Below are 26972 nucleotides of genomic sequence, written 5' to 3'. Positions count from 1 at the left end.
CAGTGTGTTCCTTGTTTGGGGTCCAGGGATCCTTAACGAATAAATAACCCGGATGTCAGAGGGTCCTCTGTGCCCTCTGTGTAAGCAGCATTTGGGATGTTTTGTATTTTCTGGCCCATTGGTTTTTTGTTTGTTTACTATTTTGAGTTTCTCAGAGTCTTTGACGTGAAAAGAATATTGAATATTTGAACTGTGATGTTAGCCACTGTTGCCATGTATAGTTATATCATTTTTTACCCTTATGCTGCTGCTGCTGCTAAGTCGCTTCAGTCGTGTCCGACTCTGTGCGACCCTTATAGTAGTGATCAGAGTGGAGGTCTCACTCCTTTGAGTGACACTGGTGTGTTACATATGTTCTCTGAACCTGAATTTCTCCATCAGTAGATTGAGAGATTTAAACGACATGATTTCTTGAAGACACTTTGAGCTTTTGTACTGAGTCCATATTTTTGCTACCTGGATTGTTCTGTAGCTTTGCCCTGAGTCTTAGCGCCTGTTCCCTGTCATGGTTTCCATGGTAGTATGAGCTGTCCATCCATGGAACACTTGGCAGCTGCTCTGTGTTTTTTTCTATAAATGTTCCAATCCTGTTAAGCATGTAGAGCCTTTTCCTTACCATCTCAGTTAACTGCAATAGATGTATGATGCAAAATCCTGCTTTTATTAATTTCAGTCAAACTTGGTTTTCTATTGCAGTTTGTTAGCTTTATTTGCTTAATGCTTAATGCTAAATACAGGAAGGGGGTTCTCAGGTGGCTCCGTGGTAAAGAATCCACCTGTGATGCAGGAGATGGAGCTTTAATCCTTGAGTGGGGAAGATCCCCTGGAGGGGGAAATGGCAACCTGTTCCACCGTTCTTGCCTGGAAAATTGCATGGACAGAGGAGCCTGGCGGACTACAGTCCTTGGGATCACAAAAGAGTCGAATACCACTGAGGTAATAAACAAGTACAGGAGAGTGAGATATGGACCCAGCTTTCTGCGTGTCCTTACTCTGAATGACTCTCTTGGGAGAGGATACTGACCCAAGTCGCTATGATAGAAAGCTGCAGAAATTCTTCACACCCCTAGGATTGTGGAATTATGCTGGCCTTGGGTGAATTGCTACACCCTAATGCATTCCAGCATGTGGCTCTAGATATTTTGCATGCTCTGATTAAGATTTACAAAGGGCTCGAGCCTGCAGCTAATTGTTACCAGTGTAGCTCTCAGATGATGGTTCTCTGTGATAGGATGATCATTCAAAGAGGAGAGGAATGACCCCCAGGGGCTGCTGGTGGCGAAGCAGAGGTAGCTCATCAGTCCCACGCTCTGGCTGCTGGTTGAAAATGGGAGAGGCCAAGACAGGTGCAGAAATGGCTGCACTTCACCTTCACTGAAAGCTGCAAGTGACATCATAGCTTGGTCAGTTTCATTCCCTTTGGAAGTAGATGATGACGTTCTTAAATCCATTTAGGAATGCTGATGAAATTTAACTACATAATCTTTGAAGGCACCTTCTAAAAAATCCCACTTCCAGAAGTGGTCTGATGATAATCCAGTTTTGGCTTTAAAAAATTTGTCCGGAAGTCTGTATTCTACACAGACTTGCATTTTCATAGCTTTGCTGGAGTTCAGAAGTTAGAGCTCCCTCTGAAGTGTTGGCTGCGGGGAGGCGGGGTTTTCTGTCTCCAATGAGGTGGCTTCAGTGTCTGGAAAAGCCTATCGCCTTTCACAGGAGCGCTTACTCTGTAATCCAAGCAATAGCCACGCAGCCTGTTTTATTGTTTGTGGAGTCCTGTGGCTCCTGGGCGCTTCACAGACGGGAAGGAGGGCAAGTGGGGGATTTACAACTCTCCACTGAGCTGGGGCCAGTGAGTCGAACTCTTTGATTTCTCCCAAGTCACCTGTGTGGGTGAACTTTAAACTAGGTACCTGAGTTGACGCTGAATCTTTTTCTCCAGCCTGAGAAGTTCCTTCTGTCTGCAACAGACGGCTGGCTTTCTGCCTGAGCGGGGAAAGATGCCTGGGAGAGGAATAGGATTACAGTACGGGATGCTAGGTACACACCAAAGAGTCGGAGTGCCTTGGTCCTGCTCTTCGCCAAGTCCTGACAAGCGTTCCTGAAATTAACGTTTTGCTTCTTTTTTAAAATTATACTTTTAGTCATTTTTATTGGGTGGAGGGAGACTGTGGATATTCTTGATCTTTAAACCAAGTACCACAATGTGAAAAAACGTTTTTTTCCCCCTAAACTCTCATTTCCCTTTTTTTTGTAATTGGATGACACAGAAGCAGTCTTTCTGCAGACTCAGACTCTCGATATTGTCTGACTAAGTAGCAAGGAGGAGGTTCGTGGAAAGGACCTGGGACGGTTTGAAAAAACAAGGTTTTTGTTGGCTGGATTGACCTTTCTCTGTAGTCGACTTTGATGTGAAAGAAGATGAAAAAGGAAGGCTCTTCAGGTTCCTTTAGACTCAAGTCAAACCCAGGTTCCCTCTCACGTGCTGTGAGTTGGATAAATTTCTCCTCCTTGTCCAGGCAAACAAAGAGGCTGTTTCGCAGTGATGGGGAGTTGTCGGTCTGTGGGCAGCAGGTGGAAGCAGATGATGAAAACTGGACCTACAGAACCCAGCCCAGAAAAGGTGACTTGACTTTTTTTTTTTTATGTACACGTTTTTAGAAGTTTGCTCTGTACTGTTCTTTGTTGCTATCACTGATTTCTGTTCACAGTTTTTGACCCCTTTCGGAGTTTTTGTGGTGTTTTTATGTTGGAATTCAGTGTCAGTCATTTGTGTACATGTCTAAAGTAAAATACTCCTTAAACTAGATTCAACTTGAGACTGTGTCCTTCTCAGAAGGATAAAATAGTTGTTATGTGTCCCCAGCACTCTGACCGCCTCCCCACCCCCCCACCTTCCACACACTCATGTGACTTGTGCAAAGTTCAATGGTAAGCCACCATCCTGGGAGGAATCGTCTGCTCTTTACAACAGCTGAAGGTTAGGATATGGAGGTCTTTTCTAAAACGGCGCACTGAGAAAACTTTGGGAATCATGGGTAGACTTTCTGCATATTTCTTTAAGACAACTGAATTACCTGAACGCTTGAATGAACAGGTGCCAGGGTGACACCAAGGAAATGAACACACGAAGCACTAACCCTTGATATCGTGTCCAAAAGGAGTTTTTGGATTTCTTTCAAGTTTTTTTTCAGACCAGTGCTAGTTTCTGTTCGCAGGTTTAACATGTTTTGCCTTCTTCAAGGTGAAGAAAAATATCAATCCTGGCGGAAAAGAGGGGAACTATTTCAATATTTCTTAAACACACCCCTGTTTTATATTTAGAATTTCTGAGGTCTTCCTCCTAGAATGTTTACTGGACAGACTGAATTGTTAGGCTCTGAAATGGTTTCTCCATTCAGAGCAGTGGCACAGCCCAGTGGGGGAGTGCTATTTAAGGCTTACAAAGGAACCTCATCCAGACATTCCGCGTGATTGTGTTTTCCCTGTTTATCACATTCTTCCCGTGCCAAGAGAAACCTCGCTAAAACCTTTCAGAGACCTGTCATTCCCCTTCTTTTGGGAAACGAAACTGCTGAAATGTGAGAGAATCAACTAAGTTAAATATGAGCTTATGGGGACAGTAATTATATTCCATGGACTGGAAATTAAACGCACCCATCTTCACGGATAATGTAGGTTAAGCCATTTGCTCTTGTCTGTTAAACTATGGCTCAGGAGGGACTAGTTAATGCTCTTTGAAGATGTCAGTTGTTTATTATGTCAGGAAGGTGGTCCGCAGTGGTCGGCTGATACTGAGCCACAGTGTGATGTTTTTAGTTCAGATGGTGTATAAATTGCCTGGCGTAGAAAAGGCATTTATACTTTCTGGCTGGAGTTGTGTAGTTCAGTAAGTCCACGAACTTTGCTTTTTCTAAATGAGGACTAAGCTGTGGTTTTGGTAACTGGGTGGGTTGAAATGTTCCAAGGGTGGATACAGTAGTGCTGTGGTTGCGAGAGGGGGTAGTTTTAATTCCTTTGGGCTTTGCCAGAGGTGGTTGTTTTATGACTTGTTTTGTTTTAAATCAACCGCTGTCAAGTTTCTGTTAAAGACTGTGTACATGTGAGCACGAGGCTTTAGGATTTCTATCATAGATGCTCCATCTAAATTAACACTAAAGGGAAAGAAACTGTGAATTTGCATGCATTAGTTTTGGTTGGGAAATGAAGCAAATACTGTACACTTGACTTGTGAAAAATAAAGAAGTCATTGTAAAGACCAGAGCGATTTGTGGAAGGAGGACTTGTTTATGTAAGAAAACAAAAGATGGTGCCCTTTATCCCGTACTGTAATGGGGAATTCTATAGCCTCGTGAAGATAAATGGTGGCACAATACAGTGTGTACATTTATACAGAGCTAGAAATAATTGGACATGGATAACATTATCACTTTGACATGTGCATTTACGGGGACATCCTTAAAAAGCTGCCTATAGATCAGAATTCATGATCTTGGATTCTGTTTTCACATTTGATTTGCAAAAGAAAATTGGCTCCCAACTTTGACATGTTGCCTCAGGAGCATTATAACAGTTGATCTTTATTCCACATAATTCTTTCCTTTGGAGAAATATGGAATGACTTTTGTTTATCCTTAGTGATCAAAAGAGGGAATATCTTTCAGAAAAGTTATACGGGGTTGGAGTTTTGTTTTAGTTTTCATTGTTGATTTTTTTTTTTTAGAAGCATCAAATAAGCTAGAAGTCTAACAAGGATTATCAGTCAGTGCCAAGAATACCCAATGGGCATATTAGGATTTGTTTGCAAATAAATATATATTGAAGACATATTGGTCTGATGGGGATTGGATAGCATCTTTCTTTTATATCTGTCTGCCTAGACCTCATGCATCTGAATCCACTTCCTTTCAGCCTGCTCCCCAACCCCTTGACCTTATTTTAACATTTTTGTGATTTACACAAGTCTCTAAAAACCTGATCTTCATCTTCTCCTCTGCAGACATGTACTACCATCAAGCAGTGACAGCCAGAGGTAGGCAGTGCAGCTTAACAAGTCTTCCTCGAGTCAGTGGTCCTGTCTGTGTTCTTCCCCCTACCCCCACCCCCAAGGGATCTGTCCGATGGGCTGATGGGGTGTCCAGTTCTGCAGGCTCTCTCCCTCCCATCCAGCAGCTGCTGCTAGGTCAGAGTGCTTGCCCTGCTCTCTGCCTACTTCTCCAGGTCACATTGCTTTGCTCAATTAGCCTACTGAATCACCACTATCAAGCGGTGTTTTCAGTGGTATGTTGAATAAGATGCACATTCATTTTATTAAACAGTTCTTTCAAATTTTGTTTTTGTGCTTTTTATAGTGAATCTCCATATTAGATTGCTTATCAATAACACCAGAATAAAGTGTTCAAGTGGTTACCCTTATGGCTGTCTATCAGTACACAGTCCCATCACTTTATAATCCATTGTTACTGATTATATTCAAGAAGCTAAGGATAAAATTCCTGAGCCTAAAAAGTAACTAGAAGATATATATTGATATGTCCGAAGCAATCACAAGTAAGGACCTTTGTGCTTTCTCATGTTCTAGCACGTGACAAGTTTCAAAACTCTCTTGTATTGACATTGGTACTCTGAAAGGTAAAAATGAATTGAGTAACAGTAGTGACCCATCCTTACAGTCTTTAGGTGATGTGATCCACTATAACAGCAGATGATATTTTGACTTAATTAGCCATGATAATCAAGTGTCCTTTAGAATATTAATGAACCATGTGCTGTTTTACTAGATGCCTGTGTAGTCAAAAAGTAGAAGTTAGTTGTAAATGAGACAAGCTGTTACTTTTCTTGTGGAGTTATGAGAGAATTTAGAAGGAATTTTCATTGAGTATCATGTGTAGGGTACAGAGAAGTATAAACACACGGCCCCTGAAGTCATGGAATTCATACTTCAGGGGAGAAGTGAATAAGGCATCTAATGGAGAATTAAAGAGAAAATGCAGGAGAATTGTGAAAAAGTGTGAAAAAAGTTTTAGAATGAGAAGATACTTTATCTGGAGCACTTTCATGTTTTGCAAGGTTTTCCAGCTGTGCATTGATTTACATAATATTTAATGAGCTCCTGCTTTGTTTCCAGTATATGGAAGGTTCTCAAGGGAGACTAATGACCAGTAATATTTATTCTGTGCTTCCCCTATCTCACTTGCTTACTCTTCTTTTGTCAATTAAAACCAAAAGAGGAGGAATTATAGAGGGGTATCCTCTCATTGAGCAGAGTGTGTTTTGTTGGAGCCCCAGTTCTGTTCATTTGTGCAGAGGCATGATTGATGATTCTGGTATTGGCAGGTCAACAGATTGGGTAATTGACATGCAAAGCCTCAATTTAAAGGGTGCTTTCATTCTCTTCTTCTGGATGTTGCCATATGTATTAATAACATTGCAAAATTGGAATCATTTGAATTTCAGTTCACTCCCTTCACAGAAGCTACAAAAATGACCAGAGAATGGCCTTACTAGGTATCAAGGGTAATGAATAATCCATACACTAGGTTATCAATTGTCCAGTGTGGGAATTGGCTGTATTTAAAATAATTTCATCCCAATGTCCTCGCTGATAAAACAGTCGCAGAATACAGAATGCTTGTGCATAATTAGATTAGCAGTGACTTCAGATATTATAGTGGAGAAAAATGGCATGGCAGACCAAAAGCTGCAAGGTCAAGATCCTGTTACTATGTAAATACCTGTGATTTATTTTTGATCGTAAAATCTTTAACATTATAAGATTTGAGAACATTTCCTCCATGGCATTAAAAAAAAAAACAACAAAAAAACGACTTGGGAAATATTGTCAAAGCAGCACTGCAAATTTGAGAGTAAAATTACACATTACACAAATATTTATGCTGAGGATCACTGTGTATGTTAGAAAAATAGCAAAATGGAGTTTATCTTGGTGTCTTAATAAAAAGAGATAAGAAGAATATTCTCAGTGTGGTGAATGTAATGTTTTCTTTCTACTGAAGCTGACATGCTGTGAAAGAGACAAACAATGAATGCCACTTAATATTTTATCTGGTTCGTTGAGACTGCCCTTTATTAACCTTTGTTTTTTCTTTTGAAATTAGAGTCTCTGTCTTGCTGCCTTATTGCAAAAATGATCCTATTTGTTATTAAATGTTATTAAATGTTATTAAATTGATGAAGTTCTATCAAGATATTTTATCTAATACCCTTTCTTTATTTTCTTGTTTTTAGAAGTTTGTGGATTTGCTTTGAGACTTAGGTACTTATTTAGATTACTGGAGATATCAGAGTAATGAAGGAAATAACTTATTGTGAGAGCTTGGGTTTAAAAGTGAGTAACCTGTGTTCTTTTTTCTTTTAAAAAATTCACTTAATTTTAAAATTAACATATAGTTAATATAACCTGTGTTGTTTTCCATGGATATGTCTTTACTGAGTTTTGAAATTGTCTTGACTTTTTTTGAAATTGTTCTTTACAGTTATTTTAAAAGTAATTAAAAATACACTGCACATTAATTAGGGTTAATTCTTATTTCTCTTACAACTTGTATTTATATAATTAGGTATTCATAGAAAGTGTTATATTTTCATGTAATTTCAGAGGTTTGGGATTTAGCTGTCATTTTCTGTCAAATTAAGTGGGGTGTTTGTGTTTATTTTTACCACAGTATTTCCTATCAGATGCTTCAGGTAGCTCCAAGGCTGTCAGTTTTATCTCAAGGTCTGTTGTGCCTGCACTCAGTCACTGTCCGTCTTTACTGTGGTCCAGGTCTTCATCAGCTCTTACCTGGCCTTCTGAAAGGTCTTCTCCTTTTGTTATCTTCACTCTTGTTGTCTTTGAGCTGTTAATATTCTTGAGTCTACACTATAATTGAAGTGATCTTCTTAAAATACAAATACCATATATCTGTGTATGCTTAGTCATTCAGTCATGTCCGACTCTTTGCAACCCTATGAACTATAGTCTGCTAGGCTCCTCTGTCCTTGAGATTTCCCAGGCAAGAATACTGGAGTGGGTTGCCATTTCCTCCTCCAGGAGATCTTCCTGACCCAGGGATTGAACCTGTGTCTCCTGCATCGGCAGGTGGATTCTTTGCCACTGAGCCACCTAGGAAGCCCCATAAATAGTCCCCCTTTATCCTTGGTTTCAATTTTTACGGATTCAGTTACCTGTGGTCAACTGTAATCTGAAAATATTAAATGGAAAATTCCAGAAATTATAACTTTTAAATTGTACACTGTTCTGAATAGCATGATGAATTCTCTTGCCATCCTGCTCTGTGCTGCCTGGGATGTGAGTAACCCCTTTGTTCAGAGTATCCCACCTGTTAGTCACTTAGTGGCCATCTCGTCTCGGTTATCAGATTGACTGTCATGGTATCGCGGTGCTTGTGTTCCAGTCACCCTCATTTCACTTAATGATAGCCCCAAAGCGCAAGAGTCATGATGTTCACAATTCAGATAAACCAAAGAGAAGCCATGAAGTGCCTTATTTAACTGAAAAAGTGAACTTCTCGACTAAAGGACAGGGAAAAAAATCCTATACTGACTGATGTTGCCAAAATCTATGGTAAGAAGGAATCTTCTATCTGTGAAATTGTGAAGAAGGAAAAATAAATTCGTGTTAGTTTTGCTGTTGCGCCTCAAATTGCAAGTTACAGCCACAATGTGTCATAAGTGCTTAGTTAAGATGAAAAAAAGCATTAAATTTGAATAATAAGATATTTTGAAAGAGAGATACATTCTTAAACCTCTTATAGTATTTTGTTATTAGTAATTTCTGTTACTCTCTTACTGTGCCTAATTTATAAATTAAACTTTATTATAGGTATATGCAGGAAGAAACGTAGTGTACATAGGATGCAGGACTATCCTTGGTTTCAGGTACCCCTAGGGGGTCTTTTTTTCTGATGATCCAACAGATGTTGGCAATTTGATCTCTGGTTCCTCTGCCTTTTCTAAACCCATCTGAACATCTGGAAGTTCACGGTTCACCTACTGTTGAAGCCTGGCTTGGAGAATTTTGAGCATTACTTTGCTAGTGTGTGAGATGAGTGCAATTGTGTGGTAGTTTGAGCATTCTTTGGCATTGCCTTTTTTTGGGATTGGAATGAAAACTGACCTTTTCCAGTCCTGTGGCTGCTGCTGAGTTTTCCAAATTTGCTGGCATGTTGAGTGCAGCACTTTCACAGCATCGTCTTTCAGGATTTGAAATAACTCAGCTGGAATTCCATCACTTCCACTAGCTTTGTTTATAGTGATGCTTTCTAAGGCCCACTTGACTTCACATTCCAGGATATCTGGCTCTAGGTGAGTGATCACACCTTTGTGTTTACCTGGGCCATGAAGATCTTTTTTGTAGAGTTCTATGTATTCTTGCCACCTCTTCTTAATATCTTCTGCTTCTGTTAGGTCCATACCATTTCTGTCCTTAATTGTGCTCCTTTTTGCATGAAATGTTCCCTTGGTATCTCTTATTTTCTTGAAGAGATCTCTAGTCTTTCCCATTCTATTGTTTTCTTCTATTTCTTTGCATTGATCACCGAGGAAGGCTTTATTTTCTCTCCTTGCTATTCTTTGGAACTCTGCATTCAAATGGGTATATCTTTCCTTTTCGCTTCTCTCCAAGGCCAAATTTGCCTATTATTCTGGGTATCTCTTGACTTTCTACTTTTGCATTCCAGTCCCCTATAATGAAAGAATATCTTTTTTTGGGTGTTAGTGCTAGAAGGTCTTGTAGGTCTTCATAGAACTGTTCAACTCTGGCTTCTTACTGGGGTACAGACTTGGATTACTGTGATATTGAATGGTTTGCCTTGGAAACAGAGATCATTCTGTTGTTTTTGAGATTGCATCGAAGTACTTCATTTAGGACTCTTTTGTTGACTATGATGGCTACTCCATTTCTTCTAAGTGACTCTTGCCCACAGTAGTAGATATAATGGTTATCTGAGTTAAATTCATCCATTCCAGTCCATTTTAGTTCACTGATTCCTAAAATATTGATGTTCACTCTTGCCATCTCCTATCTGACCACTTCCAATTTGCCCTGATTCATGAACCTAACTTTCCAGGTTCCTATGCAATATTGTTCTTTACAGTATCAGACTTTACTTCCATCACCAGTCACACCCACAACTGGGTGTTATTTTTGCTTTCTGGAGTCATTTCTCCACTCTTCTCCAGTACCATATTGGGCACCTACTGACCCGGGGAGTTCATCTTTCAGTGTCCTATCTTTTCATACTGTTTTCATGGGGTTTTTCATACTGTTTTCATACCCTAGCCTTGTCATACTGTTCATGGGGTTCTCAAGGCAAGAAAACTGAAGTGGTTTGCCATTCCCTTCTCCAGTGGACCCCGTTTTGTTAGAACTCTTCCACTATGACCCATCTGTCTTGAATGGCCCTACACGGCATGGTTCATAGTTTCATTGAGTTAGACTAGGCTGTGGTCCATGTAATCAGTTTGATTAGTTTTCTGTGATTGTGGTTTTCATTCTGATGGATAAGGATAAGAGGCTTGTGAAAGCTTTCTGAGGAGAGAGACTGACTGAGGGGAAAACTGAGTCTTGTTCTGATGGGCGGGGCCATGTTCAATAAATCTTTAATTGGATTTTCCGTTGTTGGGCTGGGCTGTGGTCCCTTCCTGTTGTTTGACCTGAGGCGAAACTATGGTGGAGGTAATGAAGATAATGGTGACTTCCTCCAAAAGGTCCCATGCAGGCGCTACTGCACTGAGTGCCCTGGACCTTGCAGCATGCCACCGCTGACCCACGCCTCTGCCGGAGACTCCTGCACACTCACAGGCAAGTCAACAAACTATGGAAAATTCTTAAAGAGATGGCAATACCAGACCACCTGATCTGCCTCCTGAGAAATCTATATGCAGGTCAAGAAGCAACAGTTAGAACTGGACATGGAACAACAGACTGGTTCCAAATTGGGAAAGGAGTACGTCAAGGCAACTTATATGCTGAGTACAACATGCGGAATACCAGGCTGGATGAAGCACAAGCTGGAATCAGGATTGCCAGGAGAAATAACAATAACCTCAGATATGCAGATGAAACCACCCTTATGGCAGAAAGTGAAGAACTAAAGAGCCTCTTGATGGAAGTGAAAGAGGAGAGTGAAAATGTTGTCTTAAAACTCAATATTCAAAGAACTAAGATCATGGTATCTGGTCCCGTCACTTCATGGCAAATAGATGGGGAAACAATGGAAACAGTGAGAGACTTTACTTTTGGGGGGCTCCAAAATCACTGCAGATGGTGACTGCAGCCATGAAATTAAAAGATGCTTGCCCCTTGAAAGAAAAGCTATGACCAACCTAGACAACATATTAAAAAGCAGAGACGTTACTTTGCTAACAAAAGTCCATCTAGTCAAAGCTATGGTTTTTCCGAAGTCATGTATGGGTGTGAGAGTTGGACTGTAAAGAAAGCTGAGCGCTGAAAAATTGATGCTTTTGAACTGTGGTGTTGGAGAAGACTTTTGAGAGTCCCTTGGACTGCCAGGAGATCCAGCCAGTCCATCCTAAAGGAAATCAGTCCTGAGTGTTCATTGGAAGGACTGATGTTGAAGCTGAAACTCCAATACTTTGGCCACCTGATGTGAAGAACTGACTCATTTGAAAAGACCCTGATGTTGGGAAAGATTGAAGGTGGGAGGAGAAGGGGCCGACAGAGGATGAGATGGTTGGATGGCATCACTGACTTGATGGACATGAGTTTGAGTAAGCTCCGAGAGTTGGTGATGGACAGGGAGGCCTGGCGTGCTGGAGTCTATGGGGTTGCAAAGAGTTGGACACGACTGAGTGACTGAACTGCACTTGGGGGCGTCTTAGAACGTATCCCCTATGGATCAAGGGGTACTGCTGTCTAACTCAGTCACTTGTCTGTGGCCCCTACTGTGCGTGGAATGAAGTCCTTACAATGGCATGAGACCCTCCTCTATCTTATGCCTTCCTGTCTGCTCTCCCTTTTAACTGCACAAGTAGCAGACAGAGCGTAGCTCTTTCACAACTCCAGAACTTTCATCTCCCAGTCCCTGAGTCAGTCTGGATGCTCCAGTCTCCTCCTCTGCCTGTAACTAGCCTGCTTAACCTTCTGAACTTGTTTAAAACTCTGTGAAGTCTTCCCTGATCCCTGGAGGGCAGAGCACATTACTCCCGTCTCTGTGTTATTTCTGGGCCTTCTACATACCTCTGTGATTGCATTTATCAGACACTGGGTTGTACTTATTTGTTTACTCGCCTGTGTCTTGAGCTAGACTGTGAATTCCTTTAGGGCAGGGACCAGGTCTTCCTTATCTTTTTTTATCCCCAAGGCTAAGTACCCAGAAAAGGGATACTGATGGGGTGAGCATAACTCACCTGGGACACTCTTAATAGTGCTGTTTACCCAGGCCCACATGCCAAACAGTACTCTGGATTTGCGTGAAGTGTGGTGGGTCTTAGGTGGCACTGTGTGCTTGCTTTGTCGATTATACTGCTGAATGTAATCTTAACGTGCTCCCGACTCCGGACTTTTCCGAGTGTAGTGAGAGAGAGGGTGCAGTTTGTGGGAACATAATTTTGGTGGCAGTCGGCCATATCCTGTTACTCCACGCGCACTGTGCCTGTATGAGACATTTCGTACAAGCGTTTGACCCTGGCTGTTTTGACCATGAGTAACGTTGACTTAGTGAACGGGGCTAAGGTGTGGGTTGGATGATGCCGTGTCTGATAAGGGGAGGCAGCTGGGGGCTATAGCCACCTCTTAACCGGTTTTCCTTCTTTCATTCTTGTTCTCCTCCCCACCCCCACCCTCACCCCAAGCCAGGCAATCTTAAGACAGCGGCCTCAGCAACCCTGTAAAACATCAAACAGAAGTCAAACTGTGTGACTTCACTGCTTAAAACCTTTCTCAGACAGTTTAATAACTAGCATCTTTACAGTGTTCTCGGAGGCCCTACGGGGGTGGGCTCCCTGACCCCATCGCTTCCCTAACCTCATCACCTGTGCTTTCCCCTTAACTCTCCTCCACGTCACACCAGACTCCTTGCTGCTGTTAGGACAGGCCATGCAACTTGACCTTGCCCTCCTCCTAGACTCCCAGCTGTACATCTTATTCTCACCTTCTCTTGCTTTCTTCAGGTCTTTCCTGAAAAAATCACCAGGGACCCTATTTAAAATTACCACATCTTTGCATGCTTGGCACTTGAACGATCTTTGCATTTCCCATGCCATCCTGGGGAGCACTGTGAAGGCTGAGGAGCATTGGTCCCACCATAATGTTGGATTCCCAGAGAAGGATGCTGCCCTCCGCAGCTGTATTCCCTTCCTGTGATGCTCTGCAATGTGGAGGATGGGGCTATAGTCTGAGTGAGGATACTAGAGTCTGAACTTGGGTGCAGCTGCTCTGGGGTTGCTGAGTGCCGGAAGCCCCACACAAAGACACCTATAGGAAGTTGATCTTTTCATCAAAACTGAGCCTAAAATATTTACTGATGTGAGTAACTTTCTTATTCCACGTGTCTGTCACTACTTACCAGCCAATAGAAAGGTGCACATGATCTAAGTATTCTTTTCTCCCGTCCCTTGATGACAGACTTGGCACTTAACGTTTGCAAGTACATTTGTTCTACCAAACCTATGGTCGTGTAAGCCATGAGTCCATCTGGCGTGACTTCTACTGACATCTCTTATCACATGGTCCTAATAGCGGTAGTACCCTGTTGAACTCTGAAATCCTAAGGGAAGAAAATTTGCCTTTTATACCTTTGTGTTGTGTAGCAGCACCTCTTCCCTGACTATCCAATGCAGCATCTCAGGGTGTTTGCTGTCATTTATGGCTGATTACTGACTAGTCACCAAAGACATTAAATCAACAATTATTTACTTAGTTCTTGCTAGAACCCACCACTGTGCTGGGCACATCACGTTTTGGCTATGGAAACGTGTATAATGCGTGGTGAGCGCTTGCCTGGCTGAGCAGCTGTCTGAGAAGCTGTCTGAGACCATCTCCCTGGAGCAGAGGGATTTGTTGGCCGAGTTCCTCAGTTAATTCCCTCCCTCTGCACTGTCCTTTACTTAGACTGATTCCCTGGATCTGGGCATCGGTTGTGGATCCTTGTGTTTTGAGAGCTTCTGTGGCCTTGTAGACTTGGTATAAATCAACCTTGAAAAAGCCATGAGGAGGAGGAAGTCTCTCACAGGAGTGAAGATGGCTTGGCTTTCGAGTGATCTAGAGTGACCTGACCCATGACCTTTCCTAGAGCAGGTGCTCATGGAGAATGGTGGAATGAGGAGTGACTCTGCCCTGCCATTTTCATGCCCTCCTATTTTCCAAAAAGATTCTGTTGAGGGCAGTAGTGAAAGGAAGATAACCGAAGGAGATGGCAATAGATGGGTGGGAAGGAGGAGGGATGAGATACAAGGAGAGAAGAAATGATAGGTCTCCATACCTCTCTATTCCACCTTCTTTTTGCCGACACTTTTCTGACTCCATCTCCTAAATCTATAAAGTAATGATAGTAGTCTAGTGGGACCCAGACATGTTTCTGAATGTGCTCCCTGCAGGACTAATTGTTTATAATAGTTAAGATATGTTTGATTTTAAGACATAGCTTAATAAACCTTTTGTACATGGTTGATAAGTGTGGGGTAAAAATAAAGGCTAATCTGTTTACTGGCTAAAATTTCAGTGTACAAGTAAACTGTTAGATTTGGGTGTAATAAATACTTACCTTGCTCTAAGGAAAGCCCATTTATACGTGAAAGCCACAAGCAGTTGAGATTTCATAAACTACATCACTTGATTTTTGTTTTTGTTTTTCAGTAAACTTTAAAAAGAGAATGTGAGAATAAATATGTTTTATTGTTGTTACAGTTCCTTTGCCTGTGTTCCTGAAGGTTCTCTTTCACATTGTAACTGGAAACGCCTCAGTTAAAGTAGAAGCTGGGTACCTGGTGTTTCTGGATTACATTTTGAGATAAACCAGAATTCCTATCTGGACACAGGTGTGTACTGCTTCAGTCTTGAGTGGTTGGAGGTTCTTTTACAAAGAATACAAAAGGCAATTTGTGAATTGACCTTGGTGGGTGGTTGGGGCTGGTTCTTGGCTTGGTTGCTGTGGTCATCTTGACTGGTGGTTATTTATTTACATAATTTTTTTTTCACCCATGGAAAGTACATAGAGTCCTTTGACTTCCTGGAAAAAGAACTTTGATTTTTCACCTTAAAGTAATTTTACTGCAGAGTTAATCAACATACTCTATTCCAACTATAAAAAGATCATTTAAGTCCTTTTTCTTTTCCTTGCTACATTTCCACGTCCAATTCTTTGCCCTTAAGTATGAATGTGGTTCTGTTCTAAGGATCCCAGTTCTGTTTGATATGTACAGACTTTTTTTGAGCTTGCTTGTTGCGTTTGGGATGTTCTTGTGTGCTTTAGGAAGCTGGTGAGATTGGGGTTGCATTCCTTCAGCGTTCCTTTGGATCATCTCCCCTGGAGAAGGAAATGGCAACCCACTCCAGTTCTCTTGCCTGGAAAATCCCATGGACAGAGGAGCCTGGCGGGCTACGGTCCATGGGATCGTAAAGCGTTGGACACGACTGAGCGACTTCAGTTTCCTTTCCTTTTTTTGGATATCAGGCCTTGGTTACTTCCCACACACTGGGGTTTGTGTTAGTTTGTGCAGTGGCTCTGTGTGCTCATGTCATTGTAACCAGGGAAAAGTTAGGTAACTGAGTTTAGAAATCTTAAAGGTTATGTTTAGGTTCCAACTAATAAAGGCCTGAATAAAAACACAATTGTAAGTTTTCATGTAGTTTCTGAGAAAGTTGAGCAAGGTTTCTCGCCAACAAATTTTTTTTGGAATGGGAAAAATAATCTTCTACAGTAAATCTATGATGTGAACATTTTGAGTTTTTCAGTGCCTGAGAAGTTTAATTATAGTTGTTTGTCAGTGACTTTGAGAAGTTTTGGCTGTGTCCAAAGCAACAAATACGCTTTACATTTGTTCCTAATCTACACAACAGATGTGTACACACACATATGTTCATGTACTTATAAACACATATATACATCTATAGAAAATATAAGGAAAGCTTTGTGAAACTACTTACCTTTATAGTATGGGTACACGTGATTCTCTCTTTTCTGTTTTATTCTAGTCTGTTCTATTAGACAGAAAATGTCAGTCCCGACCTACTGAACTGGTTTTATCATTCCCTATGAAGGTCACAGACTTTTGGCGAAATAATGCTTTCGATAGACTTCGGGCAGTAGGGTTGTATTACGCCGTGTACCAGATTGCTCCCTCACAAATGGCAATGCAGTTTCTGTGGATAGTCCATCCTCATGTCCCTGTTGTAGGAGGCCTCACAGACTAGAAGCATCCTGAGATGCAGTACAGATGAGTTGTGCCTATCAGAACACCACTAGGTCTGAGAACAGAGTAAGCCCTCTCCTACGTTTCCCTCTGTGCCTCCAGCCCAGGGCCATGCTGTGCTTGAAAACTTGCAGGCAGGACCAAGTGATTTCCAGCATGGACCTTGCTCCCTGCCTGAGCACAGCCGTGCACAGCCTGCTAATGCACTCCATGGCTTCCTTGCACCTGCTCACCAGCCCAAGGGAAAACTCATGAATAGCAACGTCTGATGAATTTCTGCCCTGATCTGGAGATTTCTCTGGCATTATGCTTCCTGGCCTGCTGTCCATCCATCCCCCATAGAGGAAAATTAGTTAAGAAGTTCAGTCCTTTTCACTTTACTTTCAAATTGTTGGACTCTAGCCTGTATGTGTCAGAGATTCTGTGTCTGAACTGGATAAGAAGCTGCTTTTTCTTTGAAACATAAAGTTACTGTAAAACCCTGACGGTTGGTTAGAGATCCTTTCTAAATTGTGTTCATATGGACTACATGTTAGCTTACATAAAATGTTAGAGGAAAATGCCTTTCATTTTTATTTCTCTGTAACAGAAGCTTGTTCCATTCATTGTTCAGAATTCTAAAACAATTAAAAAATTAACGAACATCTTTCTGAAGTTTGCTCCGCAAATAGAGTCTGTTTGCAGGTCATGGTTTACCCAGTGCCCACTCACGTCTGGTCTCATTTCATTGTTCTGATAGTCCTGTGAGATGGTAGGATGGGGGCATCTTCCTCTGAAAGCTGTCCTGAGAGATTAAGGGGCTCGCCTGAAGCCTTACAGATAATAGTGGTATAGTTGGATTGAAATTCACTTCTCATGACTTAGTCCCTCCCTCTCTGCATGATTCCGTGTAGTGTTTCTACTCAACTCTCAGAGGACATTTGAAGCTTGTTTTGATGCCTTGGTGTCAGTGTCATTGACCCTTTAAGAATCTGGTGTCACCCTGGTGGTTATTGAGGTTTGTAAGGATCCTTGCTTTGGCTTAAGGTGGGTCTCTGGTCTGCTGCCTTCTTGTTCCACTTTTGCTGTAAAGCTGTGAGCTTTCTCTTTCCACCCTTGTAGTCATGCTTGCCTCTTGTACCCACCAGTCTCTGCTATGGGGTTTCTAATATGTTACCTTCTGTGGAAGGTCTGGGCAATCTAGCTTATTACAGCAGTAGTGACTGAAGGATTATAAGATCCTAAGCCATGATCCTGTGAGTATTAGTGACTGAAGAATTATAATAAGATCCTAAGCCACGATCCTGTGAGTATTGCTGTCTGGTCAGAGACTATCTTGACTTCTTGGGTCTCAACCACATTTTGAGTGGTTGAGTTTTTCAGAAAAATGATCTCTTGATAAGTGGAATGTTCTGTAATATGTAAATATGTTTTTCCCACATTTATCTTTTTCTGTTGGCTTTTCTTTTTACTACAGTTAAATAAAGCACATGTTTGTGTTAATGTTATGGAATTGTGACTATATTTGGGCGTCCCAGTTCTTATTGTAAATGTTAAATTTTAAACACATCTATAAAATCACTTTGAGTTTCCAAGTAGGATTACTGTATTGTTTCACTTGAAACAAGCAACATCACTTTTAAGCTTTGGTTTCATCATTAACCACTTTCTCTAATTACATATTGAGTTCTCACTTGCCACTCTTTTCTCCGACTAATAGTTGGACACCAAATACGTGTGTGTGTGTGTGTATTGTTTTTCATGTGGTTGAAATGGCCTCTCCATATCTTTAGTTTCATATTTTTCTTCACATCATCTGCTTATAAAAAAGTTAAAAGATGGTGATGATAAGACATATTTCTATTATCTGAAGTCGGTTCTACTCTACTAAACCTTTTTGGCCACTTAAAATGATGTTTGATCCTCCTGAACACAAATGAGAATTATATAAAGTGTGACTGAAAAAGCTGATTTGTCTCTCTGCCTTTTCTATGACTTTCTTAATAAACCACTAACCTCCCAATTCTTGGAACTAATATGACCTTTTAATAGTCTGTGTTGAAATAATCTTCATTTTGCATCCTAGGCTTACAGTAGTTGTTCAGTGAATGTTTTGATTTATACATAGAGTTGCAAAGATGTTTGGGTGCAGTTTGAAAAATTGAAAATAGAGATGTAGAAGAAAACTTTTTTTCTGTGACTCAAGAAATGAGGCCTACAGAAAAGTAGGAGTTTCAGTAGGGATTGCTATCCTCTCTTTCTCCAAATATAAGAGAATTGATGATAGATGCTCACTTATGATATCAAAAGCTTTTGATATCCAGCATAGTTACTTTGTTTTGTGTTTGTAAAGTCTCAGAGATGACAATTGTAAAGATGTCTTTCATTTTTGATGAAGTGAAATTTCAAAGAATTCTTACTGTTGTGGTTATACCTAGAGAAACCAGCTTTAGCAACTCTTTGAGAGAGAGCTTACTGAAGGAATGACCGACCACGAGTTTTTTCTCAGTGCCATTTGAGAGCATTTTAGTAAATATTTGAATATAGTTCCTAAATTGGAGTTGTGAAGAGATCTAAGAGTTACCTTAAAAAAACAAAGGTAATTTGTTAGGGCTGGAAGGAATCTCCAGGATAACCTGGTGTGACAGACGAGAAGCAGGGGTCCAGGGAGGTGAGCTTGCTTGCTTTAAGACCTCACAGCCAAGAGCCCAAGGGCACAAGCCCAGTTAGGTTGTGCCCTTGTGTTATTTTCTCCTCTTTTAAATACTATCGCAACTGTGTTCCTTTCTATGCGTTTCTTTAATTTTGGCATTCCTGACTTACCTGTGATGGTCTAGTGACAGATTCCTTTGCTGACCTTAGAGAGCAGGTTTTGAAAGTCTTTCGCCCACTCTGTGTCACAATGAAAGTTTTCTAAATAGATGTGTCGAAGACAAGCAGCTTACTGATGATGGCAAAGGCAAGAGGAACAGCATTCACCCTGGAAACAGGCTCTTCTGGGTCACTTTGCTTCTGCTTACAAAGGCAAATTCATTCAGATTTCAAGAAATTGAAGGAAAAGAAATAAACAACCCCTTCCCGCAAACAAACCGAAGACCCCAAGGGTCCCAGGCTGCAGCCTTTCCTTGGTATGAGCTGAAGGCCCTAGAGACAGTTGAATAACTTACAGCATCAGAAACCCACCTGCCTCAAGAGAAATAAGTGTATTTTAAAACTGTGACCCTTGTTTTATGGTTTTGACACAGACGTTTTTCCTCTTAAGGGACTGTAGACTTTCATTATCCTTAACAGCTGAATCTGCTGAGATGCGTTAAGTAAAAATAAAGCATGAAGTAAATTTCAGCTATTTCCATCAACAGAATTGTAGGTGACTTCTATTAGATGTTAAGTGAAGAAGAGGGGAAAAAGAGAAAAGGAGAGAGGAGAGAGGAAGAGAGAAAGAAGATGGGAGGGAAGGGAGAGAGGAAGAGGTAAAACAAAAATAAAAATGGAAAAGGCTCAAATCTGTTTGATCAAAGAGGAGAATCAGAAAAGAGCTGCTTCTGTGGGATGTTCTACCCACTGTGGATCATGTAACTCTGTGATTATCCTGCACTGTGGCAAGAAGCCACCCTGAAATTGGTCTGCCAATTCGAAGAACCATTTTCCTGCTTATTTTTAAACTCCTAAGGACAGGGAAAAAGACTGAAGGAGCCTAAATGCTGCGGTTTCCTCAAACCATTATTGTTGTAAATCCTATGGGTCCTGAAATAACTTGCTATTCCTGAATTTTCAAACTGCCTGGCTGCTCAGAAGACTTGGCAGTTGAAAGGGAAATGATTAGCTCTTTCCTTTAAGTGTTGTCCGCAAGGTTTAAGTGGGTCAGAAGTTGGAGAATGTGGTGACATCAGAAATAAACTACTCTTTTTAAATGGAAATTCTCTAGTTCTTTATACAGAGCTTTGAGTTTTTTAAATATTTTATAAATCAAAATATTTTAAATGTATAAATCTTAAGTATCTTAAATGTTAGGTTATTTAATTATCTATGCAGAAATTTTCAGGAGCCTGAGCATTTTAACTTGGTATCTACCTTTTAATGTTCATGATATTGCTTGATGATTAAAAGTAATTAAGTAATTATAGTCCAGTGACTGTCTCTGGTTTCGGGCTTATGTTTTATTAATAAGTAAATTGTGGCTGAACTTGTGTTCCTCCTGGTTGGCTGGTACGTGATCTTGAACTCGGTTGATTTGTAGTCTGACTTCTCTTTAGAATGATTTAGGACCGTGATTTTGTGGATAGAAGATCTTGTGTTGTACCTGTTTCTATAGTTGAAGGTTGACTAATGTTTTAACTTCCTCACATTACTCAGATGCTTAGAAGAAAATGATACAAATGACCTCTTTATTTTAGGTTAGTTGGATTTTTGTGGGAAGGGTTGCCATTGAAATGTGTATGTTTGGAGTCAGTCCCTTCAAAAGCACATTGATGAAATGCACAGCATGAAAGGATGTGAGGTTATTTTGATGCCCCAAATATACACATATTTGGTGCACTGACAATGGTAAATCTTGAAGAGAATACAATTTTACATTCTAGTGGTTTTATTTTGCTTCTATACTACATCCATTGTAAATGCACCAAGAAAGGGGATCTAGGGTCATTATTATGACATCTTTTGGTGTACTCCCTCCAGCTGGACACACTGACTTCAGCATTCTTGTATGGATACTTCCAGAAAAATTTTTTTTTCCTTTTCTACTTCCATCATCCTTCAAATATTTAATTTAGGCTGAATGAGAGAAGGAAAAACTGCCTTCTGAATTTGTTCTGACGAACTTGCCTTGAAAGAGAATAGCATCTATGTTTGAAAATGAAGCCTCTTTGGACTAGTAGTCTTTAAAGAAATGATTTATAAAAATTCTACCATATGTTCAACTATTTAATAACTGTTATTTAATGATGAGTTTTAGTACAATTGTGTGTGGGGCAGTAGTATCTAATTCTAAGGAATATATTAAATATTTTTATGGCTTTTCATAGGAATCATCGTGCTATTGGATAGATAGCTCATGCAGATTTTATGCACTTTCCTCTATTTGCTTTTGAATGAAATAGTAGAGTGATGGTAATTCTGGTTTAGGCTATAAGCACTCATCATCTGTTGTGTTTCAGGTACTTCACAAGGGTTGGAATTAGGTGTGCATGAGCAAGTCCTTATTTTGACAAGTAACTCATTTGAGATGGGCACACAGAATTGTGACACTATCGTAGCTACCTAAGTAAAGCTGGGGAGAGAAGAGTGGTCAAGGGTGACTTCAGAGAAGTAAAAAAACAAAGTAAAACAAACAAGCTGTGAAGGTAGGGCTGTATTCCAGACAGTGATAGTCTGATCCAGGACAGTGCAGCTAGGAGACCATATGGATTATGGAACAAAGCCTACTGATGGGGCGGCTTAAAGGGAAATGGCCAGAAAATTTGCAGAAGAGAATTGAGTTCAAGTCCAAATTTATTGCTGGATGAGGAATTTGGGGTTTATTCTTATCTTGTGTTTCTTACATAAGTAGAAACATGTGTTTTGTTTTGTTTTCCTCTCCCCTCAGGGAGAGAATGGAGCAGTTGGGGCTCTTTTGGAAAGATGTTGTAGGTATGACAGTGGTTTGGGAAGTCTGACTTAGAAAAAAACAAACTAATATAAAGTTATAAAGGAATATTGTCACTTGAAGAAATATCTTAGCCATGGGCACAACCTTTTGAAGCTTCTTCTGGCTGGATTGAATGGAGCGAGGTTTCACATTAAAGGCTTCTTCCTCCTATCGTTGCCTAGGAAGTATCCTGTGCGCCTACGTGGGGTGGACTGAAGCCCAGTGGACAACAATGGAGTCAAGGAATCTCTGCACATCTAAGAGGAACAGGAGAGGCTGTAGGATGATGTAAGAGCTCAGGTCAACGTGGACACTTATCCTACATTCCCTAGGGACATAGAACCGCAGGGGCCCAAAGGTTCTTAAAAAAAGAAGAAAAAAAGAAATCACTGAGTGTTAGAAGAGCTAGGGTTTCATGAATGAGACAAATTTCATGATAAAGAGACAAATGATGGCTTCCTTCTTGGTTGTGATGTCAAGAAGTCTAGATTTGGCTCTGAAGGAAAAAAAAAAATGAAATGACTCTAAAAACTGCTTTTAAACTGGCCAATTAAAGCAGAATTTCCATGATTCCAGGAGGAAATACAGTGACTTAAAAGAGGCGAGCTACAGCCAGAAACCATTCAAGAGCCCCCAGTGCAGTATTTGCAGGACACCCTGGAGCTTCATGGTTGGTTTGTGTTCAGCACAAAGTTAGCTGTCTTTAATGAGCCAGGATTCAAAGGTCTCCTGAAAGAAAAGTGACTGCAGGAAAGGATAAAGGTTGTCCTTAGGATCAGGTTGGTCAGCCCTGGCTGCAGAGTGCACAAAAATCAAACAGGATACCAGGTTAGATGAGGTTAGGAGGAGGAAGTGTCCATAACAAAGTCCTGTGTGCCAACTTTCCCAATGATGAGCAGTGCTGCTTACAGAGGTGGCCAGACTGGGGCACTGTGACCAGTGCATGCTGAGTCACTTCAGTGTGTGCACCTCTATGTGCCTGCCAGGCTTCTCTGTCCATGGGATCCTCCAGGCAAGAATACTGGAGTGGGTTGCCATGCCCTCCTCCAGGGGATCTTCCTGACCCAAGGGTTGAACTCGCATCTCTTACATCTCCTGCATTGGCAGGCAAGTTCTTCACCATAAGGGCCACCAACAGTATGTTATCTTTTTTTTTTTCCTTCTTTCTTTGGGTCTGTGGGAGTGATAAATATGCAGAAAAACCCAGACTGAATCTCTTTCTCCTGAGAAATTCTGAATATTGGTAAGAACCGAAGTATCCTAGCACAGTGGGTGAGATGAGAATGACTAATACTTTGGTAAGATGTTCAGATGGTGTCAGTCAGCTTTGGCCACCAGCATGGCTTCTTCTGTGGACATTCTCATACAAACAGTCTCACAAGGCTTCAACATCTTCAGTCTCTGGCAGTGTAGTGGAAATAGGAGCACCTGTGATGGGGAATATGTGTTCGGTCTCCTCTGACTTTTATAAAACATATTATAATTAATTTATTTTTAACTGGAGGATAATTGCTTTATATTGTGTTGGTCTCTGCCATACATCAGCATGAATCAGCCACAGGTATACATATGTCCCCTCCTTCTTCAACCTCCCTCCCACCTCCCACCCCATCCCATCCTCTAGGTTGCCACAGGGCGTCTGATTTGAGCTCCCTGCACCTCACAGTGAATCTCCACTGGCCATCCATTCTGCATTTGGTAATATACGTGTTTCCATGCTGGTTTTCCCACCCTCTCCTACCCCCACAATGTCCACAAGTCTGTTCTGTATGTCTGCGTCTCCATTGCTGCCAAAGATACAGGTCTGAAAACAGACCTTGCCTGATTGAGTACCTTTTTAGTTGATGTGAAACAAATCCTCAAATGGGTATGGAAAATGGTTTTTCCATCTTTGGCTTTTTGAGTAAAAGTCAAAATCAGGATGCATTAAAAAAAACAACTAAACTATGGTTTGCCTGTTTTTCCTGTATAATTTTGTTTTCCATTTTGCCAGGAACAAAGTAGAATTTTGACCCCATCTAGACTCACTCGTTATATGTATTATGCAAATTAATTCCTAATTTACCCACATCCTTACTATTTTATTGAAACCAAACAAATTTTTTTAGCAGGCAAATGAAATAGCACTGGAGTGGTTTGGAAGACATGAGTATCTAAACATTTTTGGCTGTACTTGTGGCTACCACTCCCTCTGTCTGAGACAATAATATTAAACTTTAACATGATGCAGAATGTTGTAATCCTACAAGGGAGTGAAGAAGTTGGGTCTCTAAAGTCATGGTTGGCAAAGGCAAGACATTTGTTCTGTCCAGAGGACTGTAAATTCTTCAAAGAAGCATCATCCCTGGCCCGCTTCATTCACTTAGTCTTCCTAGGGATTAAGTTTTGAATTTCACTAGCACAGAGTCGGACACGACTGAAGCGACTAAGCAGCAGCAGCAATGATTAGTTCAGTTGCTAAATCATGTCTGACTCTCGGCGAATCCATGGACTGCAGCACGCCAGTCTTCCCTGTCCTTCTCCATTTCCCAGAGTTTGTTCAAATTTATCTCCATTGAGTTGGTAATGCCATCCAACCATCTCATCCTCTGTCATCCCCTTCTCCTCCTGCCCTCAATCTTTCCCAGCATCAGGGGCTTTTCCAATGAGTCAGCTCATTGCATCAGGTGGCCAGAGTGTTGGAGCTTCAGCTGTAGCATCAGTGCCTCCAATGAGTATTCAGGGTTGATTTCCTTTAGGATTGAATGGCTTGATCTCCTTGCAGTCCAAGGGGCTCTCAAGACTCTTCTCCAGCACTCATGATCAGTGGTGGTAGATAATAATTTTTTTCTTCTAATTTTATTGATATATAACTGACATATAGCACTGGTGTACAGCATCATGGTTTGCCTTACATACATTGTGAAATGATTAGCACAATAAGCTTCAGTTCAGTTCAGTCGCTCAGTTGTGTCCGACTCTTGGCGACCCCATGAATTGCAGCATGCCAGGCCTCCCTGTCCATCACCAACTCCCGGAGTTCACTCAGACTCACGTTCATCGAGTCAGTGATGCCATCTCATCCTCTGTCATCCCCTTCTCCTCCTGCCCCCAATCCCTCCCAGCATCAGAGTCTTTTCCAATGAGTCAACTCTTCGCATGAGGTGGCCAAAGTACTGGAGTACAATGAACATTTATTGTTCAGTTGCTCAGTCATGTCCAACTCTTCACAGCCCCATGAACTGCAGCACGCCAGGCTTCCCTGTCGTTCACCATCTTCCTGGAGCTTGCTCAAACTCATGTCCATTGAGTTGGTGATGCCATCCAACCATCTTATCCTCTGTTTTCCCCTTCTGCCCTCAGCCTTTCCCAGCATCAGGGTCTTTTCCAATGAGTCAGCTCTTCGCATCAGGTGGACAAAGTGTTGGAGCTTCAGCATCAGTCCTTTCAATGAATATTCAGGACTGATTTCCTTTAGGATTGACTAGTTGGATCTCCTTGCAGTCCAAGGGACTCTCAAGAGTCTTCTGCCACACCACAGTTCAAAAGCATCAATTCTTCGGCACTTAGCCTTCTTTATGGCCCAACTCTCACATGACTCGGAGAAGGCAATGGCACCCCACTCCAGTACTCTTGCCTGGAAAATCCCATGGACGGAGGAGCCTGGTAGGCTGCGGTCCATGGGGTCGCTAAGAGTCAGACATGACTGAGCGACTTCACTTTCACTTTTCATTTTCATGCACTGGAGAAGGAAATGGCAACCCACTCCAGTGTTCTTGCCTGGAGAATCCCAGGGACTGGGGAGCCTGGTGGGCTGCCGTCTATGGGGTCGCACAGAGTCGGACGCGACTGAAGCGACTTAGCAGCAGCAGCAGCTCACATGACTACTGGAAAAACCATAGCTTTGACTACACGGAACTTTGTCGGTAAAGTAATGTTGCTGCTTTTTGATATGCTGTCTAGGTTGGTCATAGCTTTTCTTCCAAGGACCAAGTATCTTTTAATTTCATGGCTGCAGTCACCATCTGCAGTGATTTGGGAGCCCAAGAAAATAAAGTCTGTCACTGTTTCAATTGTTTCCCCATCTGTTTGCCATGAAGTGATGGGACCGGAGGCCATGATCTTCGTTTTTTTCAATGTTGAGTTTTAGCTAGCTTTTTCACTCACCTCTTTCATACTCATCAAGAGGCTTTTTAGTTCCTCTTTGCTTTCTGCCATAAGAATGGTGTTGTCTGCATATCTGATGTTATTGATATTTCGCCTGGCAACTTTGGTTCCAGCTTGTGCTTCATCCAGTCCAGCATTTCGCATAATGTACTCTGCATATAAGTTAAATAAGCAGGGTCACAATATACAGCCTTGACATACTCTTTTCCCATTTTGGAACTAGTTTGTTGTTCCGTGTCTGGTTCTAACTTGATACTGTTAGATCTGTTGCTTCTTGACCCGCATACAGATTTCTTGGGAGGCAGGTGAGTTGGTCCGTTTTTCCCATCTCTTTAAGAATTTTCCACAGTTTGTTATGATCCACACAGCCAAAGGCTTTAATGTAGTCAATGAAGCAAAAGTAGATGTTTTTCTGGAATTCTCTTGCTTTTTGTATGATCCAGTGGATGTTGGCAATTTGATCTCTGGTTCCTCTACCTTTTCCAAATATAGCTTGAACATCTGAAAGTTCTTGGTTCATGTGCTGTTGAAGCCCAGCTTGGAGAATTTTGAGCATTACTTTGCTAGCATGTGAAATGAGTGCCATTCTGCGGTAGTGTGAGCATTCTTTGACATTGCCTTTCTTTGGGATTGGAATGAAAATCATCTCACATAGATAGACTATTAAGGAAATAGAAAAAAAAAACATGTTTTTTTCCTTGTGATGAGAACTCTTAGGATTTACTCTCAATAACTTTCATATTCAAATACAGCAGTTTTTTTAAATTTGTTTTTTATTGAAATATAGTGACTCAGCAGGTAAAGAATCCACTTGCAGTGCAGGAGA

At 41.2% G+C, this 26972-nt stretch overlaps 1 protein-coding gene and 1 long non-coding RNA gene across 4 annotated transcripts in view; both read left to right on the top strand.

The window, feature by feature from the left end:
* Window positions 1-26972, top strand: part of NHSL1 (NHS like 1) — a 262524-nt gene that overhangs the window by 113856 nt on the left and 121696 nt on the right. Inside the window, exon 1 of one of the 3 annotated variants that reach the window (XM_055535746.1) lies at window positions 2298-2623. The exons of the other annotated variants lie outside the window; for them this stretch is intronic. Coding sequence (XP_055391721.1) covers window positions 2422-2623 — 202 coding nt within the window. The 5' untranslated portion in view covers window positions 2298-2421. Of the gene's footprint in view, window positions 1-2297; window positions 2624-26972 lie in introns of those variants that run through there. 3 annotated transcript variants of the gene reach the window in all.
* On the top strand, window positions 14891-22386 carry LOC129620076 (uncharacterized). Its single transcript, XR_008698363.1, has 2 exons — window positions 14891-15021; window positions 22183-22386. It is a non-coding gene; the product is annotated as an uncharacterized LOC129620076 (long non-coding RNA).

The sequence above is a fragment of the Bubalus kerabau genome, chromosome 9 (genome assembly GCF_029407905.1).
Source record: "Bubalus kerabau isolate K-KA32 ecotype Philippines breed swamp buffalo chromosome 9, PCC_UOA_SB_1v2, whole genome shotgun sequence".
Lineage (NCBI taxonomy): Eukaryota > Metazoa > Chordata > Mammalia > Artiodactyla > Bovidae > Bubalus > Bubalus kerabau.
The sequence above is the reverse complement of the archived record's forward strand: the minus strand, read 5'-3'. Positions and strand labels throughout refer to the sequence as shown.